Genomic DNA, 19,971 nt, shown 5'->3' with positions numbered 1-19,971 from the left:
TGTCCCCGAGTTAAAAGAAGCATTCAAAATATTTACAATTGCATCTGCTAATTCCTCCGCACATTCAACGAAAATTTTTGGATAAATATTATCAGGTCCCGGAGCCTTAGTCTCTTTAATGTTTTTCAAATGAAGTAAAACGTCATCCCTGGAAAATACAAAGTCCTCAAGCTGTACTATAGCTTGTGTCATGCAGGTGTCAACTGTTGAGATACAGTATCGTTAAAAACACTCGAAAAAAGTTATTAAGAACATTAGCAATATCACTATCGTCCTGAATTAAAATTCCGTGCTCATCAACCAGTAACCCAATATGACTATTTCGAACTTTCCCCGAATTAGCGTACGCAAAAAACCTCTTAGGATTCCTGTTGCTCCAACTCTCTTTTCTGAATCCGTACCAAATACGTAAATTTACGCCTTGCCCTACAATACGCACACGGTAATGATAAATGTGTAATATTTTAGCTAAAAGCAGAGACCAAAAGGTTTTTATAAATCACGATTTTATTTAAGAGGAACTTTTTTTATGCAGATAAGCTTCGAATCTTTCGATAAGCACAATGTAAGTCCTCTTGTGATAAGTCGGAATGCAGAACAAGGCGAACTCTGTTTCTAGACCAAGCACAAGCTCTGACAATAACTTTTTCTTCATCTGCATCTGAGACCTGGGAAATACAGGAAACAACAGAAGGAAACGGATTAATTATTGTGCATGAAAGGCCTTACAAAACAAAATATATATAAATATTTTTTATCACGTCCTTCAAATAAAGAGCCACGGGGAAGAATGGTCATAGACCTTGTCACAATAATTTTCAGTATTGCATTTTTAAACTTTAAAGTAAATTAGTATTGCAGAATGATATTATAGTTGACAACTATTTGTAATAATCTAACAGTTCTCGTAGAAATATAATTTTATCCATAAAGAAAAAAAAAGGACTATGAAAATCCTTCTTCGTAGCCCTTAAAATAGTTAAAAGAAAAATAGTGAGAAGTAGAAATGTAGTGTGGCAGCCTCCTCGTGGTGCCACACTACATGCCCTGGATAACGCTAAATCTGTCACTGCCTTCGTCTTTTATCATCCAAACTAAAATGTTCAGATTTAGTCAATGCGATAAATGAAAGATTGGAACAAACCCAATATTTCATTTTATGAATCTTTCGAGCAAAATTCTATCAACGTAAATTTTCAGTAGGGACGGCGAAATAGATCAGTTTCAGGTTTGCCAACCTTGAAGAAACAATTTGAGTAGCATCTGTTTTGATTTTGAGGAGCATTTTGAAATATTAGGAGCAACTTGGTATTTTGCATAAAAATCACTCAAAAAGATATAAAAAAAATTCAATCTCTTATCTAAAATTGTTTTTAATTTTTGATAAGCACTAGCATATGTATAAGGGTTTAATTTTCATGTTTACATGCCAAATAAACTAGCAAAATACAATTAAAATAAATTTTATTTTATTAAAATGTTTTGTAAGTCTGGTCAGAATAAAGACCAAACGGGAAAGGCGGAGCAAAATAACTTCTTTGTGGAGCTGCGAAGTCTCGCAATTTTTTCGGAGCAACTCCGCAAAATGCGGAGCTGTTGGCAACTTTGCGAATTGTGAACACAAAATTGTCTTTAGGTCGTACTGTAAAACCTGTAAAGTTGACCACCCTCATAAGTTGACCGCTATTTTCAGGCACAGAATTAGATCCATATCATATAATTCAACCTCTATAAGTTCACCACCTGTTTAAGTTGACCATTAAAGTGGTGCACTGCAAGTGGTCAACTTACACAGGTTTCACTGTATACAGGTAAAACATGTGGCAAATTTACAACAACACTGTGGATAAATTTGATTTTGCTACCAAAACACAATTCATATGAAAACTATGAAAATAGTTCATGAGCTTAGCGAGTTAAAAAGAGCAACACTTATCACAATATGTTTCAGCTTTTGCAAATCGAAGTCTTGCAGCTTCGCCTCGTCATATTTTAAGCGTAGAAGCTTGATATCAGATGTCTTAGAAATCTCATTGCTTAGACGATATCGTCTTACAGTGATGCAGAATCGTAGCAAAAATGTAAATGGAGAGCATCCCACGCTTTTTTGCTTTGTTTTTTTTTTTTTTTTTTTTTTTTTGCATTGAAGTTAATTGTCTGGTCAATTATTTTGTTCCTATTATTTTAAGCTAATTTGAAAAAATAATAATTCTTTAGAGTTGGCAGTTTCATCGTCTCGTTGATGAACCTAGTTCAAAGATTATTTTTTACTTTTTAGCTCCTTTTGCTACAAGAGCGTGTTTGTTTAGTTTTTTAAACTATTATTTTATTTAAATTGTCCAGTCCACACATAGCCCCTACAGTTCGCCTCTCATTGATCTACAAATCCAGGATCAAAAAAAAAAAAAAAAAAAGAGAGAGAGAAATGCAATGATATAAACTTAAAGCAAATCATTTAAACTAAATTTGAATTACTGATCACTTTCTTAATGATAAATTTCGTTCAAAAAATTAATATTTCGCGAACAAACTCCATGTGTAAGCTGAGTACCCCATTAGGCCTCGCTCGCAGTGCGAAGGTATTGAAAGATGACTGTTTTTCCGTTTGAAAACATCAACAAAATCCATCAAATTTTTCGATAACTAATATTTAAGTACATTACTAATAAGATCCTAGATTACAAACAGATAGAAAATATTATATTTAGGTATCAAACTTTAGAGTCATAAGTACTGCACTGTGCACTAGAGGAAAAAAAAAAGCCTGGCCGATCTTTGACCATTACAACGCTGAAAAGTTTGCCACTCGTAGGCGCGTCCATCTACGAATCTCCAAAGTGTTTATCATTGTAATTATACACTCCTTCCACAACACATGACGATGCTTACTGCGCCCTGCCATTGCTACTACTGCAAATGGCACGTACAACGCTATCTGTCGATACCACTTCCACCTTTATATCCCTTTCCCGACCCACACAGCGTCCTCTCCAAATAAGGGAAGTGGAGGTTAATATACCAAACCATGTATATTCCAGAAATGCAGTATACTCCCGATTAACGGCGGTCGGATTATCCGCGGCTCTTTTCACATTTTTTTGAGCAATCACGATTGCTTATTGTTTTCATTTCAACGTCTTTGAGGTCCGGTTCCTTTTTCAGCTTGGATCAGGGGCCTCTGCAGCACCACTGCCCGTCGGCCGCTGCAGGCGCACCTCCACTGGTCCTGAGCACCATTCCCTGGAATCCACTTCTCCTGGGCGGTGGCGTCAATGTTCTACATACATACACACAAACGCCTTTACACACATACATACACGCCTACTTGCATACAGACAGGCCTACGCACGCACACAAGCGTACACACGCACGCTCCTATACACGCAAACCACTATACACACGTTATCTCCCAGGAGGAGGGGCAAGCTTGGGGAGACAAGAGCCGTTTCTAGAAACTAACTCCATCGAGTAGGGTCCTGCGCAACTCGTGATTGCGAAAAACATAATTTGAATTAAAAATTTCAGAATTCAAATTATTATTATTATTATTTATATTATTATTATTATTATTACTATTTATATTATTATTATTATTATTATTATTTATATTATTATTATTATTATTACTATTTATATTATTATTATTATTATTATTTATATTATTATTATTATTATTACTATTTATATTATTATTATTATTATTTATATTATTATTATTATTATTATTATTATTATTATTATTATTATAACAGTCATTAAATGTTTTTTTCAACTTATGATTGTGTTATTTTTCGCTTTTACCTTTCACATATGAGGCAATGAGAATCAAAGGGATGCAAGTGGCAAAACTAAAAATTTAGAGATAACCAATGCAAATAGCAGGAAAACCTCTCCCTTGTCTTCGGGCAAGAGATAGTACTAATCGCCCTGGTAGGTGCTACTGTACAGCATGATTTAGAAAAAAAAAAACAATGATAGCCTACCTAGGACGTTATCTTTTAACGCGTTTTACTCGAAACTTGAAAATGTCCACTTACATCCCTTTGTTTCTCACTGCCTCATATGCATTTTTTTTTTAATTAAATGTTAGTAGATGCAATTTGGCAATGTTTTTAGCTATAATTTAAATGTATGTGTGGGTGTTATTCATATATTTTCAGCTATTGTAATCAGTAGTACCGTTTGTTAACTATTATTCGGATTATCTGCTGTAACCGTGGAACCCTATTCCGCGGATAATTGGGAGTTTACTGTATAATCACAGAATAAATTTAAGTGTAAAGGTTTGTCGGTGCTCAGGGCCTGATTACCCAAAAGACTCGGGAAGCTTGAGCTTCCCCGTAGAATTTTTAGGGGACCTAAATATCACTGTAAAACTGCTTAACAATTTCAGTTTCTACTTTTAACTGCGTTTTCTAAAGAGATTACAAACATTGTAACTTGCTCAAGAAAAATGTTTGAAAGAATAAAATTATTGAAAGAGAGGACACATTTGGTAAAATTTAGCTACAAGCTAGGTTTTTAAACGTGGGATTTGATTCAACTGCGTTACAATGTAATTTTATGATATTTAATTTCCCTTGTGAAGTGTCAAAAGGGCGGGATTTGGAAGTGTGGAGGCCCAGGGCAATGAAGGAGTGGAGGCCCCTAATAAGGGTCCAAGAAGATCATCATATTTTCGAAAATATCCGATACTTTGATATATATCCGAATATTTTGATATATATGTATATATCCGATTTTTTTGACCCGTGAAAGTTAGGATATTTTGTAAAAATTTTACTGTGGGGGGCCCCTTTGTTGTGGAGACCCAGGGGCAGTAGACCCGCCTGCCCTCCCCTAAATCCGGCCCTGTGTCAAATATGATTCAAAATGTTACTTCCCCAAACTTACTGAGAATTCAAGTGCAACATATGTAATAAACAAAATTTCTGTCAGTAGGTAAGGTGTAATAAACTTAAGTCTGAATTCTGCTGGGCCTCCTAGCATTAGTCAATGTTGTATCAATGTGCATTGAATGTTTAGAAAAATTCCCCCCCCCAAAAAAAGTGGGGGGGAGGGGCCAAAATGAGGTCCAACTTCCCTACCTTCAAAGGTTAATCGGGCCCTGTCGGTACCTCTCGTTTTGAGAGTCCCAGTAGGCTTTTCAAGGTAGTCAAATAATGATAAACTTTGCTTTAACAACACTAAATGAAAGCATAGTTTGAGAAACATTATTGGAAAATGTTTTTAGATACTGTACCATGCCCATTCTTTCCACAAAGTGTTGAGAGGTGAAATTCGGAGACGGGAAGCTGAGAATAAGCATGTTTGATTGCACTACTGAAGGATCCACTGTCACCAAAGGACTTTTAAGGTCGAAAATAGCTGAAAGAGAAATTCAAGTATTTATTTATAAACTGTTTTTCAAAAAACCGAAGTTTAGGAACAATTATTGAACTGCGTTATTATTTCAAAAAAAAAAAATGAAATTTATGCATTTATGATAGTTAAAAGTTTACCCTTTGCAAGCTTGAGAGCTCTTTCATGATCGATTTTCATTCTATCTGGAGCAGACTCCAGGCCCACAAGTGCAGCTGCAGCGAGCACTCCAGCCTGTCTCAAAGCTCCCCCAAGGACTTTTCGACACCGATGCACTCTAAAATATAATTTCATCAAGTGGGGGAAAAGTCTGATACATTAAAGATTTCAAAATTAAGAATTGCAGAGAAAATTTTGAAGCTACTGAGACTTCAAGAATTCACAAAACATTTTAAAAATATTATAAAAGTTATTTACTTTGTAATAAATTCCTTAGTGCCTGCTACTATAGATCCAACTGGTGCTCCAATGCCCTTAAACAGGAAAAAAAGAGAGAGAAAGTAATTGATTAATCTGTAAAGATGGCTTCATAAAATCATGAAATAGTTTATGATAGCAAGCTACTGAAGAAAAGTCAATCTTTGTACACAAACAAGTAAATGTATTCTTGTGAGATACTCAATCGAATAAGAATAGGGGGGAGGGAATTTTAACAAGTAAATAATTTGAAAACATGAGCATAATTTACAAACAAATACCAAACAGCTCGCTATGGCATCCAGAGACCTTGTTTGGGATCATCAGTCTGGAATGGCCATTTCAGAGCTGGAACCTGTAAGCCTTTTTTTCCCTAATAGTGGTACCCGCACGGCTTTGCCCGTATTTGAAAATTAAATGGTCATTTCGTTCGCCGGTATATTTACAAATAATGGATGATGAAATTCTCGCCAATTTGCTATGTTAATTTGCTTGCCCATGGTCGCATATAATAGTTTGCTCGTCCACGTTATGGTAATTTGCTAGTCCACGTTATTATAATTTGTTTGTTCACGTTATGATAATTTGCTCGATAAAATTTTCTTAAAATTGCAATTAAAAAAAGAACATAATCGAATTTTCGAAAAATAGCTTCGAGGTGCTCACCCCTAAGCTACGAACTAATTTTGTGCCAAATTTTATGAAATTCGACCGAACGGTCTGGGCGCTATGCGCGAAACAGACAGAGATCCAGAGACACAAACTTTCAACTTTATTATTAGTAAAGAAAAGAAGATGAAGCTTACTGGTACTTGATCTTTCTCTAGTACCAGCTCAGAGAAACGTTCTGGAAAAAATCCTCTATAAAAAAAGAGACTACAACATTACATTACACTCTAAGGTCCCCCGTACCTACCACTACATGTGCTTTAACCGATTGGATGGGTCTCTGAAAACAGTTCTGTTCTTTGATCCCAGTCAGTAATCAAGCAACCCCTTGTCCAACACTCTCAGAGGTATTGACTTGAAATGGGAACTTGGAGGACTTATTAACCACAAAAATATTCAATGTGCCGCAGTCAACATTAGCAAACACGGAGAATTGGTTTTTCTTTCTTTCTGAAGAAAGAAAAGTCTGGGGAGATAACATTTCCGGGCTTATTGGCCGTGGTCTAATTGGAGTAGAAATTCCAAATTTTCCAAATTCCTGGAATTTTTACTCCAATTATACCACGGCCAATAAGCCCGGAAATGTTATCTCCCCATATTGACGCCGGCCGTGAAAGTCTTTAACAGTATTTAAAGAAAAGTCTATTCGGAAGTTATTTTAGAAAATTGGCAATGATTTATATATTTATTTGATTTACAGACGTCTGTTATAGAAACTCTGGGTCAGCTTAGTGGCATTTTAATTACTTAAGCATTCTGCTTTACATTCACTCAATCAAACAAAATCAAATTGCAAAATGCATTAAGTATTAAATTGAAAACGATTTTGTCAAAGGACCGGAAAAAGTTATAGTTAAATCGAGGAGAATAGACATTTAATATAGTCAAATCCGTAAAAATGAAATGTATCATTAAATTGATGAAATCGTTAAATCGGGTATCGTTAAATCGAAGTTATACTGTATTTTTAAGTAGTATTTTTATAGTTTTAAAAGAAAAATGAATTTACTTCTCGGTAGCAAAAATAATCAAAATTTAGTTCAGCTTATAGCGGATATGTGTATATCTTAGAGATTCAACTACAAATAACAACAAAGCGTTCAATGAGCGTCAAATAGCTTCAATAAGCGTAGTCATGCATAATCAACAAGAAGTTCCGTCTAAAACTAAACGAGTCTACTTTCCCGTATATCCATACTACTTTATAGTACCTGATCAATATTCTCAAAAATAGCTAAAATCGCAAATTGTTTCAAACATATTTTAAAAATATTTTAAGTTAATGTCTAGGAATAAAATATTTCTCACTCATCTAAAAAAAAAAAAAAATATGTATATATATTTTAAAAAAAGGAACAAATAAAGTAGTAGCACCGTTTAAACAAAGCAGCTAATACACTTTTTCCATTAAAAAAATAAATTCTTTAACAGCTTTCAAAACGAAAAAATGTCAACTTAAAGAAATAATTTTCATTGTCAAATAAAAAAAAAAATCGTCTGCGCATATCTTTATGTAAAAACATAAATGACATCGAGTTTATTCGCCGAAAACTGAATACCTAAGTTAAAACTTTAGCGTGAAAATAAAAACAAATCATATCAACAATAATTATTTCACAGTTAAAACCATAGCTGCGGAGTCAATCTCATTTTGGGATAAAGGAGTCGGAGTCGAATATCCAAGAATCGGAGTCAGTCATTTGTCCTCTGTGTATAATTTTTTGCCAAAGCTACGAAGTCAGAGTTGAAGTCGGGGAGTCGGAGCCCGATCAAGTATCGGGCACAGGAGTCGGAGTCAGGTGCCCCTAAATTCTCAGAGTCGGAATCTGAAGTTTGGCGTCAAGAGCTATTTCCAACAAAATTTGTTTGAAGTAAATCCGCCTTCAAGTACGGAATCTACATTGACTTTCAGTTTCCCCGTAGACGCTAATGTTAAGTTTTTTTGAACTGTTCAAAATTGAACAAAAATAGTTCAAATCAAAAAGTGAAATATGGGAATGAGGTGTTCTCGCCGAGATCTTTCGAACAAAAAAAAAGTTTGTTCGAATCGGATTATTCATTCAAAAGTTATTGGGGGGGGGGGGGGGGACCGACAGACATTTTCCCCAATCTCAATACCCTACTTTCCAATTTTTAATTTTTCAATATTTACTTAATTATTTTATTTATTTTTGACTCTTTTTTTGTTTTTCGCGATATTTTAAAGATGTATTAAGCCTTCTTTCATGATTTTTTCTTCTTTTTCTGACTTTTACTGGGAAAGTAGGCTAAAAAAAAGAAAGAAAGAAAGGAAATAGCAGTAATAACTTTATTTATAAAAAATCAAGTTCCACTAAATCTAGAAAATTTGTCTTCGTTTCGTTAATGCAAACGTTATTTTGAAAGGAATAATAAAAAAAAGAGCATCGCCGCAGTATGTTTAATTTTCTCAAGATTACAAATAATCCGAAAAACATAATGCGGGAAATCTACTCAGTCACTAAAAAGTAGCTTCGTAGTAAACAGACATTGGAAAGTAGCATTCTTGTAGCAAGCCTTACATTGCAAAGAAACAACATTTGCAGGAATCGGAACTTTATTTATGGATGGCCGAATTCCACTAAATCTCTAAATTTGGCTTCCTTTTGCAGAAATAAACCTTATTTCTTCAAAATAAAAAGAAAAAACGCTTTGACCTCGTAAGTTTTATTTGGTTAAGGTCAAAATAAAACTTTCCGATCATTTTACAAATCCTCCTAAAACGACTCATAGAAAAAATACAGGATATCTACTCGGCCACTGAAAACTAGTTTCGTTGCAGAAAGACTTATTCTCTGTAAGGAAACAACTTTTACAATCTACTCGAAGAGTTGACTGGCTTCCTTCTTAGCGGATACATGTAAGCTTTATTACACCAAAATTCTTATAATATTTATAGGGTGCTTGAAAAGTAAGCAACGGGCCAAATTAAATCATCCGAAAAAAAACTTTCTTGTAGGAAGTCTTATTTGGTAAGAAGCAACACTAAAAAAAGAAAAAAAAAGCTGTAATTAAAACTTTTTTGATAAATAATCAAGTTTCATTAAATCTCGAAAATTTGGTATCATTGCGTTGAAGCAAATTTTATTTTAAAAGAAAAAAAAGCATCGCCGCAGTATGTTTAATTTCTTCAAGATTACGAATGATCCGAAAAAAGGCATGTGCAAATAATGCGGGAAATCTGCTCAGCCACTGAAAAGTAGCTTCGTTGCAAAAAGACTTATTATGTAAGGAAGCACCTTTTACAAGCTACTCGGAGAGATAATTCCATTGACTGTCTTCCTTACAAAATACTAAATCAGGGCCGTATCCAGGGGGGGGGGGACAACGCCCCCCCCGGAACCTGTAATGCTTTGTCACGTAATACAAAAGAAGGTTTTTTTTTATTTACTGATGTCAGAAAAGGAAAATAATCAAGTTATTGATTATGTTTCAATTAAACGAGTAAAAATTTGAAGAAATACAGAAACAGCAATTCTAGTTCTCCTTAGCTGCAAAGCATACTTGAAATTTTAAACCCTTATTAGGACTTCCTGCTCTCTTTCCCAATTCAGTTCAGGGCCGTCCAGGGCCAAGGTAGGCCCGTTGTCAGTTTGGTGGACTTGCCCTCCCCCCCCCCCAAAAAAAAAACTCATATAAAACATCCACAATGCTGATTTCGAGCCAGGGACTCCCCAAGGGCCGGGCCCCTAGCTTCTGATTAGGCTAGTATCTAGTTACTAAGATGAGTAAAATTCAGCTTCTTGATACATCCTGCGTAAAAAATGCAAAAATCACGATTCTCGCTTTTTTGTTGTTTATTTCTCAAGATAAATTTTTGTGAAAAATTGTTTTGTTTTGGGACATATTTCGTCAATTTATTTTTAACTTAAAACGGGTGTGTCTTACAAAGTTATAATCATTTTGCAAGACCGTACAATCAACTTCTGGAAAGAGCAAATAAAGTGCTTTAAATAATTTCAACTGTTTTGGAGCCTCTGAAAATTTTTTAAGTTTTTGAAATTTTTTGAAGAGTACTTCAATTTTGTTTCTTATCAAGAGAATAAAGTATGAATTGTCCGAATGGACAGAATATTGCTCTTTCGTTACTTATCTTCTGAATCTCTACACCATTTCTTCTGAAGTATTTTGAACGATTTTTACCATAGGGCACTTGATGAAATGGGGGGGGGGATGTTGGGGGAAATGAACAAAAACAAATTACACTAAAAGCCGCTATGAGCAAGTGACGATGTGCTTCCATTTTCTCCTCCCTCGCTTTTCTTCTCTGTCGATTAACGTCAACGATTTGTGGAACAAGTAATTTTTATTTTGATTGATCTTGACTTGCAAAAGAATGCTTAACTTTCAAAAGGTTTTGTTTGCCATTTTTTCTTTATATTTTTGTAGTCTCGATTACCCCTTCTCACTACTAGATGAATTTAAAAAATAATAACAATTAAAATTAAAATAAAAGCAGCGGGAGCATTAAAAAAATGAGACAAAAACATGAGAGCTGTGTCAGTAAAAATGACACATAAAGGGGGGAAATGGTCTGTTTCCAATACGAGCCTACGACAAAAATGTCCGGACCGCAAAAGGGAAAAACGTACCTGCAATAGCTCAGTGCCCCCGTTAAGTCGAAATCCGGCTCTGTTAGCGATTTTAGAACTTTTACTTCTATGTTAAATATTTTTATGCGTGGTGTATGTGTGTCTACTAGGAATGTGTCGTTCATGAACGAACGGGTCAAAAAGAACAAATCCTTAAAATGAACGGATCCGTTCGTTCACTTAAAAACTGACGACCGTTCTTTTGAACGGTGATCAATTTGGAGCATTGTATTGAGTTTTTGTGATAAAATCGCAGTTTTGTGTCATTTCACGTCAAATCGCCTAATGCTGTATGCCGTCATGTCTCCAATTTTGTCCATTATTTTTTTACAAATACAGTGGCTCCCAAAAGTCTTCGTACACCTACGACTTTCAAAGAAATAGGCCCCAATCAATTGGTTAGAATTAATATTTCGGAATAGGTATTTAATTATAAGATCTATGATCAATTTTTAACAAAACTACATGAAAAGTTTTTAAAAAATACTGAAACTTAATTTTTTAAAAATCAAAAATCAAAAAGTGCCGGAAATTTTATCTCACAAAAGTCTTCATACACTTTATAAAATGTCTGTATATTATTGAATAATCTAACTTTTGATTAAGTTATTAATTAGTAGAATATCATACAGTATTCATAACACCTTTTAAATGTCGGCGAATAGATTTCATTTTTTTTCTTTCTTTCTTTTGCGTAATTTCTGAGTAAGTGTTCTACCACACTTTGAGTCTTACTGTTTCTAGCTCTATTTTCGTTTTAAAGCCCTATTTTCGTAATCTAGCCTCCATATATCTCTAAATACGCTACATTAAGTTAAAATCTGGAGATTTAGGGGGTATTTCCTAAACTTTAGGACAATTTTCGTGGCACTAGATGCAAATGTTGAAAACCGTGTGCTTCTTATCGTTGTCTTGATAAAAAACAAAGTTGTTTCCAATAACCAAATTTTTGGCTAAGAGTTTAAAATTGGTTTTTAAAATATTTAAAGGAACAGCATGATTCATTATTTCATCAAAAAATTACAAACTACCATGTCCTGATGCTGATATGCACCCTCACACTAGAACACCTCCACCGTCCTGATTAACTGATCCAAATAAGTTCTTAAGATTAAGTGCCTAATTTTTTCTTCTACTTACAGTTATACAACAATTTAACCAAAAATGTTAAATTAATTTTTATCTGTAAGTAAGACGTGATTCTAAAACGTTTTTAGCTTATTTATAATTGATTTTGCGACGAAAAGCGTAAGCTTTCTGTTTTTCGTACGATCAAGAAAATTTCTGCGAGAAGAGGTCCCATTTAATCCAGCTAATCAGAGAACTTGGCGAACAATTTTAGGTGAAAATTAAGTGTAATATGTTTCATTTAACTCTGCAGAAACGTTTACAGCACTCAAATGTGTATTTTTCATAATTTTTTTAACTTTAAATCTCCGATCACGTTTTGTTAACTTTGCCGGTTGACCTTTTCTTACCTTGTTTTCGGTCCGATTCCTTTCTTTAAAGCATTTTATCAAGCACTTTACTATACAAACAAATAAATTAACTAATTTAGAGACATTTCAAACCAATATACCACTACTGTGGGAAAAAAATTCAAATTTTGAATGGTGTTTGCGGTTTTTTACGAATACCAGCCATTTTACACTAATAAGCACAATATTAAGGAATAAATAAACAAAAAATTAAAGCCAAATGACTTAAGAGGATCAACACAATTCAAAAATATTAATAAAACGGCATATGATAATTTTAATCATGAATTTATTCGAAAATATTTGAGTGTACGATGACTTTTGTGGCGTGTTATTTCTCTGTATCTTCGTTTTCTGACTCATTTCAAAAAGAAGATGCGTCAATATTTTGAAAAAACCAATAGGTTGTATTTAGAATGATATAGGAATGATGTGAAAAAATATTGGACTTCATATTCGAATTCAGTTTCATGTTATTTTGGTTTTACTAAAAAATTTCAAAGTGTACGAACACTTTTGGGAGCCACTGTAGATATCCATGAGATTCGTCCAAATTAATGTTTTTAGATTTTTTGAATGAAAATCAATCTTAGGAGAATTGTTTTTCAAAAATTCGATTTTTGATCATTTTTCGGAGTCTCCGTATTGACATGAATTTAGAAGAATCTCTCTAATTTCTTTATTTTTCAATCAATTATACTGAATTTGGTATCAATTGGTCTCTAATGAGAAAAACTGCTGCTGTTGTGAGGTTATAATCAGCATTCTAGATATATTTCTTCAAAAGTTTTGGTATCTGCTATAATTAATACGTAATTAATACTTGTTAATAAAGCAGTGTTGCTACAGTTTGAGATTAAATTTCAATATTTAATTTATATCGTTGCTTGATATTGTCAAAACTGTTTTTTAAGAAATGGCAAAACTTCAAACATGTCTCCTAAAAAGTGCAGGGAAATACAAGCATTACTACTTCCCTCCACATACCCAAAGAGTTATTGCAAGCATAACAGGTGTTTTTAGGTCAACAGTTGGACGTATCAAAATTAAAATTGCCCAAAACATGCCACTGGAAGTGGATCACTTGGGAAAATGTGGCAGAAAACGCATGACCAATGCTCGTTCTTTTTGCACAATTCTTTTCGATAGTTAACAACTTTTTAACGATTAACTAATGATACAAATCAATTGTTATCCTTTGACATTCCAGTATTAATTGTTCTGAAAAGTTTTTGGGCCAACTGAAAAGAGCTTTAAAGTAATAAATAAATTGTATTTTCTGCGAAACAAACTTTTTTTTTTTCAAAACAACAAAAAACACCCCTCTAGTTTTTTTCTACAAAGCAAGAGAATGATTTAAATATACTTTAAAAAATCTGAAGCAGGTCAAAATTGTTACTCCAGAGATATGACTTATTTAATCTCCGAATTGAAAAAGAAAAAAACTGACTTTAGATATAAGAAGTGGCATTACCCGACTATTCACAGTATATTTTATGCTGTTTACACTGAAAGAGAAAAGTATTAGCTTCAAATTGATACCAAATTAGCTAAACTGGTGGAAAAATAAGGAACTTAGAGAGATTTTTCTAATTTTATGCCAAAACGGTGGCTCCGAAAAATGATCAAAAATCGAATTTTTGAAAAGATTCTCCAAAACGTAATTTTTATTCAAAAATCTAAAAAAATAATTTAGGCTTACCTTATGCATATCGATTCGTATAAAAACAACGGACAAAATCAGAGACATAAGGGCTCGGCCGATTATTTATTATTATTTATTTTAATTTTATCTATCTATCTATCTATCTATCTATCTATCTACTTATCTACTTATCTATTTATCTATTTATTTATTTACTTATTTATTTATTTATTTATTTACTTATTTATTTATTTACTTATTTACTTATTTATTTATTTATTTATTTATTTATTTTGCAATTTACTTGCAATTTTCCCATGCATCCATTAGTAATGTTCTTTGTGGCTTGTTTGAGCAATTAAAAAAATGTTCTGCAACATTTTGAAATGAACAAAATCGTTCAAATGAACGGTCCTCTGATGAACGGATCACTAAAAAGAAAGACATTGCCCACCTCTAGTGTCTACATATATACATATGTTCTGTGCTTGGGCAGTGTGCCTCCCGAAAAAAATTTCTGGATACGGCCTTGGTGATATACAGGGTGAGTTTCATCCAATCTGCCATACGAAAGGGGGAGATAGAAAACCCCAAGCGGAGCATAGAACCACCCATTATCGTGTCCAATCCTTAACTGTAACCGAGTTATGGGAGAAAAAAGAAGGAGGGGGGAACAAAAATCTGAGAAAAACGACCGATTTCTGAGATTTCTGTAGAACCTGCACACAAAACAAGTACATATTTGAAAAGAACAGACTAAATAGTACAAAATTGCACTTTTCCCATCAATATAGTCGCATTTTACAGCGAGCTACAAGTTTTGAAACATTAGACACACTCAGAATTGAAATGGTGCCAAAGTTTTTAATCGACATTTTCAAAAACAAGCGTATGAGCTACAATTGGTCAAATCTACCAAAAACTGGCCCATTTCATTAGCTTTCAGATAATCCAACAACAAATCATAATGGGCTCTTTCAGCAGAAATTTAGGCTTTTGTTTGAAACAGTGTAAAAATCTGCATTCGTTGAAAAAGGAACACCAGCGAAGAGTCTCTCTCACACACACACACACATTTTTCTATTTTAAACTTTCAGTTTCACGTAAGCATGCTGATTTCCTTGTTTAAGAAAATGATATTTTTGTATCGAAATAAAAATTTTTACATTTTATTAAGTGCAAAAACACAAGAGATAACAATAAGCAGAAATAAAAAGCATTACTTTTTACAAAAGAAAAATCAACAACAAAGGAAACTGCTTTCAACAAAGGAAAGATTATTTTTAAAAAATTACACTAACATCAATGAGTACATTTGATCAATCTTTAAAATTTACAATAGTTGCTGAAATCGGTCGCTGCCACACCTTACCCTTCGCGAATGAAAACACACGTTTGCTCTTAGTGAAATTTCCTTTCTTAGTTTCACTACTGCTTCATCAAGCCGGTTGTTTAATTCCTACAAACTAAACTTCTTGTTTTAAGAATCCCAAAGCAAAGAAGTCATTAGAGTCACGACCAACCCATTGGGGATACTGTTCAGTCAGAAAATTTCGAATGACATTTGAAGAATAGTGGATGGGCTCCATTGTGTTGGAAAATTATTTTCGCCCTACGTAACATTTTGCGGGTGGCTACTTGCCCGAAAAATTTAAGAAACCGTTTTCTGAGAAAGATACTGTGTACAGATGAGTCATTTGGGTCATTTTCCCCAAACAGCGCAATTTGGACAGGGCAAGGAATGGCATTCACTGTGCCAGGGGAATGACACTTAGAGGAAATAATGCGTTTTACTGACGATATTATAATTTATGTGGGAAAAGGAAACACTACTTTTATGAAATTGAAAAAGATCCAATGTCGTGGTGTCCAAAAAGTAGTTATTGTGGTTATTTGTTTTCTTTACATTTTACAGGGGAAGAACGACAGGGGAATGACAAAAATTAAAGTTAACTTATATATTGTCATAACTGCAAACAACAAATATCAATGTCACTTAAAGTAAGGGGGGGGGGAAACTCTATACAAAGAAGAGCCAATCATTCATTGAGCGATTATTACAAAATTAAGTGAATTATCAAAGACAGGGTAGTGACAGTCATTAAAAATACTTATCAAGATTTAACTTGATATCACCCGAATATACTCGACACCGTATATTTATTCAAAAAGAACTAATTAAGATTATTTCTATGATGGGACCAGAATTCAAAGATTAAATTATGAGTTAATACAACTATTACCAGGTGTGAGAAATATTCATTCCATTCCTCGACAGGGGAATGACAAAAAATCAAAGGACATTTTTTACTATTTTTTTTTTAAATAATGCATACCTTGAAGAATTTTTTTTTCTATTTTACAACATTGCATAACACTTCTTAAGAGGTTAAACAACATTTTCTGTACAAATATGCATGGCTTCCTGAATCTTTAGAGCTGATTTTGCTTTAAGGTGGAGGTAGGGACACACAGGGGAATAACATTTATCATGTCAAAAAACTATTTAAATGTATAATAATAATAGAGTGTTTGTTTTAACTTATTTTACAAACATAAAAACATGTTGTTAAAGCATTCTAGCGTCAGTTTCATTTCTATACTAGTTAGTTTGTTATTTTTGGAGCAAGGACAAGAATTGAGCGGTTTAGAGAAAATGACCCATTTTTCACTCCAGGGGGCATGATAAATTTGTGTAACTGACATCAATCTGCTGAACAAAATCCAATTTTAACCTGAAGTTCCAAACTCGATTTAGTTTAAATGTTTGGCTGGGTGTAATTGGCGATCATTTGATGGGTCCGTATATGTTTTATGGTGTTTTAATGCATGAAGCCCATATTTTGAGTTAATGGAACATCATTTGCCTGGCTTGATGCTACTCCTGCTTCCGAGAGACGGAAATCATTTTTCAACACGATAATAACCCAACTAATTTCCAAATGTTGTTCGAAATATTTTGACTGAACAGTACCCCTAATGGATTGGTCATACGGTCCCATTCCATAGCCACCCAGATCGCCAGACCTGACGCCAGTGTACTTCTTTGGGGGTTCTTAAAACAAGAAGTATACAAATAAGAAGTAGCCAGTTTGCAGAAAGTGCGCAACCGAACTGGCTTGATGGAGCAGTTTTTAAAGATGTATAGTATACAATGTACTCATTGATGTTAGTGTAACGTTCTTAAAGCACGGGAGAGTAATGTTTCTTTTATTTCTACTTATTGTTATCTTTTCTGCTTTTTCACTAAATAAAATGTAAAAATTATTATTTTGATATAAAAATATCATTTTCTTACAAAGAAAGCAACATGCTTATGTGAAACAGAAAATTTAAAACAGAAAAGTGCGACTCTTCCCTGGTTTTCCTTTTTCAAGGAATGCAGATTTTTAGACTGTTTCAGACAAAAGCTTGAACTTCTGCTGAACTTGAAGCCCTACATAATTTGTTGCTGAATCATCTGAAAGCTAGTGAAATTGGCCAGTTTTTGGTAGATTTGCCCGATTGTAGCTCATACGGTTAGTTTTGAAAATGTCGATTAAAAACTTTGGCACCATTTCAATTCTGAGTGTGTCCAATGTTTCAAAACTTGTAGCTCGCTGTAAAATGAGACTATGATGATGGGAAAAATGCCATTTTGTAGGATTTAGTCTACTCTTTCCAAATATGTACTTTTTTGGGTGCAGATCCTTCAGAAGTTTCAGAAATTAGTCATTTTCACAGAATTTTTTTTTTACTCATTTTCCTTACATGTCCCATATCTCGGTTATGGTTAAGGATTGGACACGATAATGGCTGGTTCTATGCTCCGCTTGGGCTCTTCTATCAGCCCACTTTGAAAGGCAAATTCGATCAAATTCACCCTGTTTATCTTCAGTTTTTTTTCTACGAACCCTGACATTTATAGCAGTGAAAAGCATTAAAGTTTTGAAATCGTGTAGGAAAAAGGTTCAAATATAAACAAAGTTTCTCTTTCTTTAAATTACTTAAAAATTCCGTTTCCAAAAATCCTTCCTGATTTTTTCTTTCCTTTGCACTTTGCAACAACATTTCTAGACGAGCTCATTTCCCTCGAAGGAAATAAAATAGCGCTCTGAAGTGAGGAGTGGAAATTACGTCACATCTGATTACAAGGTCAAGTTTAAGTCAGTTGAAGCGATTACTTTTTTTAGCGCGCCACGCTGTAGAGTTTCAGTTGTGACCGGAAATGGTAGCTGCTGTGTTTTTTTTTTCTTTTGCTCTCGGTTTTTATGGATAGTATAAATCATAAAGCGCTTGAACACATCTGATTAGAGAAAAGAAATAGTGAAAAAGTACTCAAGAGAAGAATGTGTCGAATCTTGGTTTCAGCTGACTTGTTTTGAAATGATTTATTTTTCAAAATATCAAGCATTGTTTGACAGCAAGGCAATTGTTGGACTGTGGATTTAAACTAAAACGTCCACGTAATATCAATAAGGACAAACGGCTGTTGTGTTGTGTTTTGAAGCTTCATCATGGATGGGGATGACGGCGATCTTCCTGGACCTTCAGTTCGAATCCAGCCGTCCAGGAGAGGAGAGTTGCCTGCTTCCAAGGCAACAGAAGATCGAATTCCCAAAGCATTTGGAGCGAAATGCTTCATGCATGGGAATATGTATCAAGTCAAGCTGATAATGCTGTTTCTGCAAACGGCTTTCAACAAGAAGTACAAGTTCCAGCTGCATTCCGAAAGTTCAGAAGCGCTGAAGTTAGATGATATCATATTTCGCAACTGCGAGGACGGTCAGTACCGTTTTGTACAGGTGAAACATGCATTGCGGCCCGAGGAGAAAAACATCACCATGACAACACTCCTCCCCAAAAAGGAAGGCTCTGTTAAAGGTTCGTTCAATTTGCGAAGCTACTTCGCCTCGTTTCTAAAACTGAATACAAATCAGACTTACAAGCGAAGGATTAAAGACATCGTCATTTTTACTAACAGTGATTTTGCCGATTATGTGAAAAATATTCATCTGAGGAGGATGGATGCTCAAGATGATATAATAAATGTTGGAGGCGAGCGATTTAAATTGGTATTTGATAAAAACCAACGTGTTGCCGAAGGACTTAAAAAAAGGTTTGATGAACTATACAAAAGTGCAGATGAAGTTCGGGAGTCATTCGGGATTACGGGAGAAACGACTTCTTTTCGAGACAGTATGATCAAGGAATTCTTTGTAAAATTAACTTTTGCCGTAAAGCAGCCGAGCGAAGAGGAACTTGGGAAACTCATTAAATTAAAAATAATGAACGATTTTTCCGATGTCATAGATCAGGAAGATGAATATTATGCAGATATTATCTATAGTGAAGTTCAAAGAAAGATCTTAGAGTGGTGGACAAGCTGTAGAAGTGCTGCTATAACAAACGAAGAAAATTTCTTCAAGGCGGGTGAAGAAAAGTTAAAAGAAGTCACGCACTCCATAAATAATCTAGTTTATGACTGTAGAATTAGAGGGACAAAAGTTGCTTTTAATAACGTATCGGAGAACATGAAGAAGTTAAGTGAGTTTATGCAGTCCGTTGACGTTCAAGTGTTTCATATCATTTCCGCAAAAAACACATTCGGCTTAGTTAAAGAAAAACTGCGTGCAATGAAACAGAACGAGGTCTGGCATTTGCAATTACTGATCACGGTGAGCACACATCATGGGGGAAAAGACTTCTTCCGCAAAAAAATATTGATGACGTGCTGTCAAAATGGGCATAGAATCGATATCTCAAAAATAAAAGATTTCTTCGAAACTATTAGGGGTTTGTTGACTGATCA

At 34.2% G+C, this 19,971-nt stretch overlaps 1 protein-coding gene across 1 annotated transcript in view; it reads right to left on the bottom strand.

Annotated features, from left to right (window-relative positions):
• Positions 1-496: 496 nt before the first annotated feature.
• LOC129232133 (uncharacterized) overlaps positions 497-19,971 on the bottom strand; it is a 47,712-nt gene continuing 28,237 nt past the window's right edge. Inside the window, 4 exon segments of the mRNA XM_054866374.1 lie at positions 497-668; positions 5,243-5,367; positions 5,502-5,638; positions 5,779-5,834. Of these exon segments, the coding sequence (XP_054722349.1) occupies positions 528-668; positions 5,243-5,367; positions 5,502-5,638; positions 5,779-5,834 (459 nt within the window). The 3' untranslated portion in view covers positions 497-527.

This window comes from Uloborus diversus, unplaced genomic scaffold (assembly GCF_026930045.1).
Source record: "Uloborus diversus isolate 005 unplaced genomic scaffold, Udiv.v.3.1 scaffold_11, whole genome shotgun sequence".
NCBI classification, from domain to species: domain Eukaryota; kingdom Metazoa; phylum Arthropoda; class Arachnida; order Araneae; family Uloboridae; genus Uloborus; species Uloborus diversus.
Note: the sequence above shows the minus strand (reverse complement) of the source record. Positions and strands in the feature narration are given on the sequence as shown.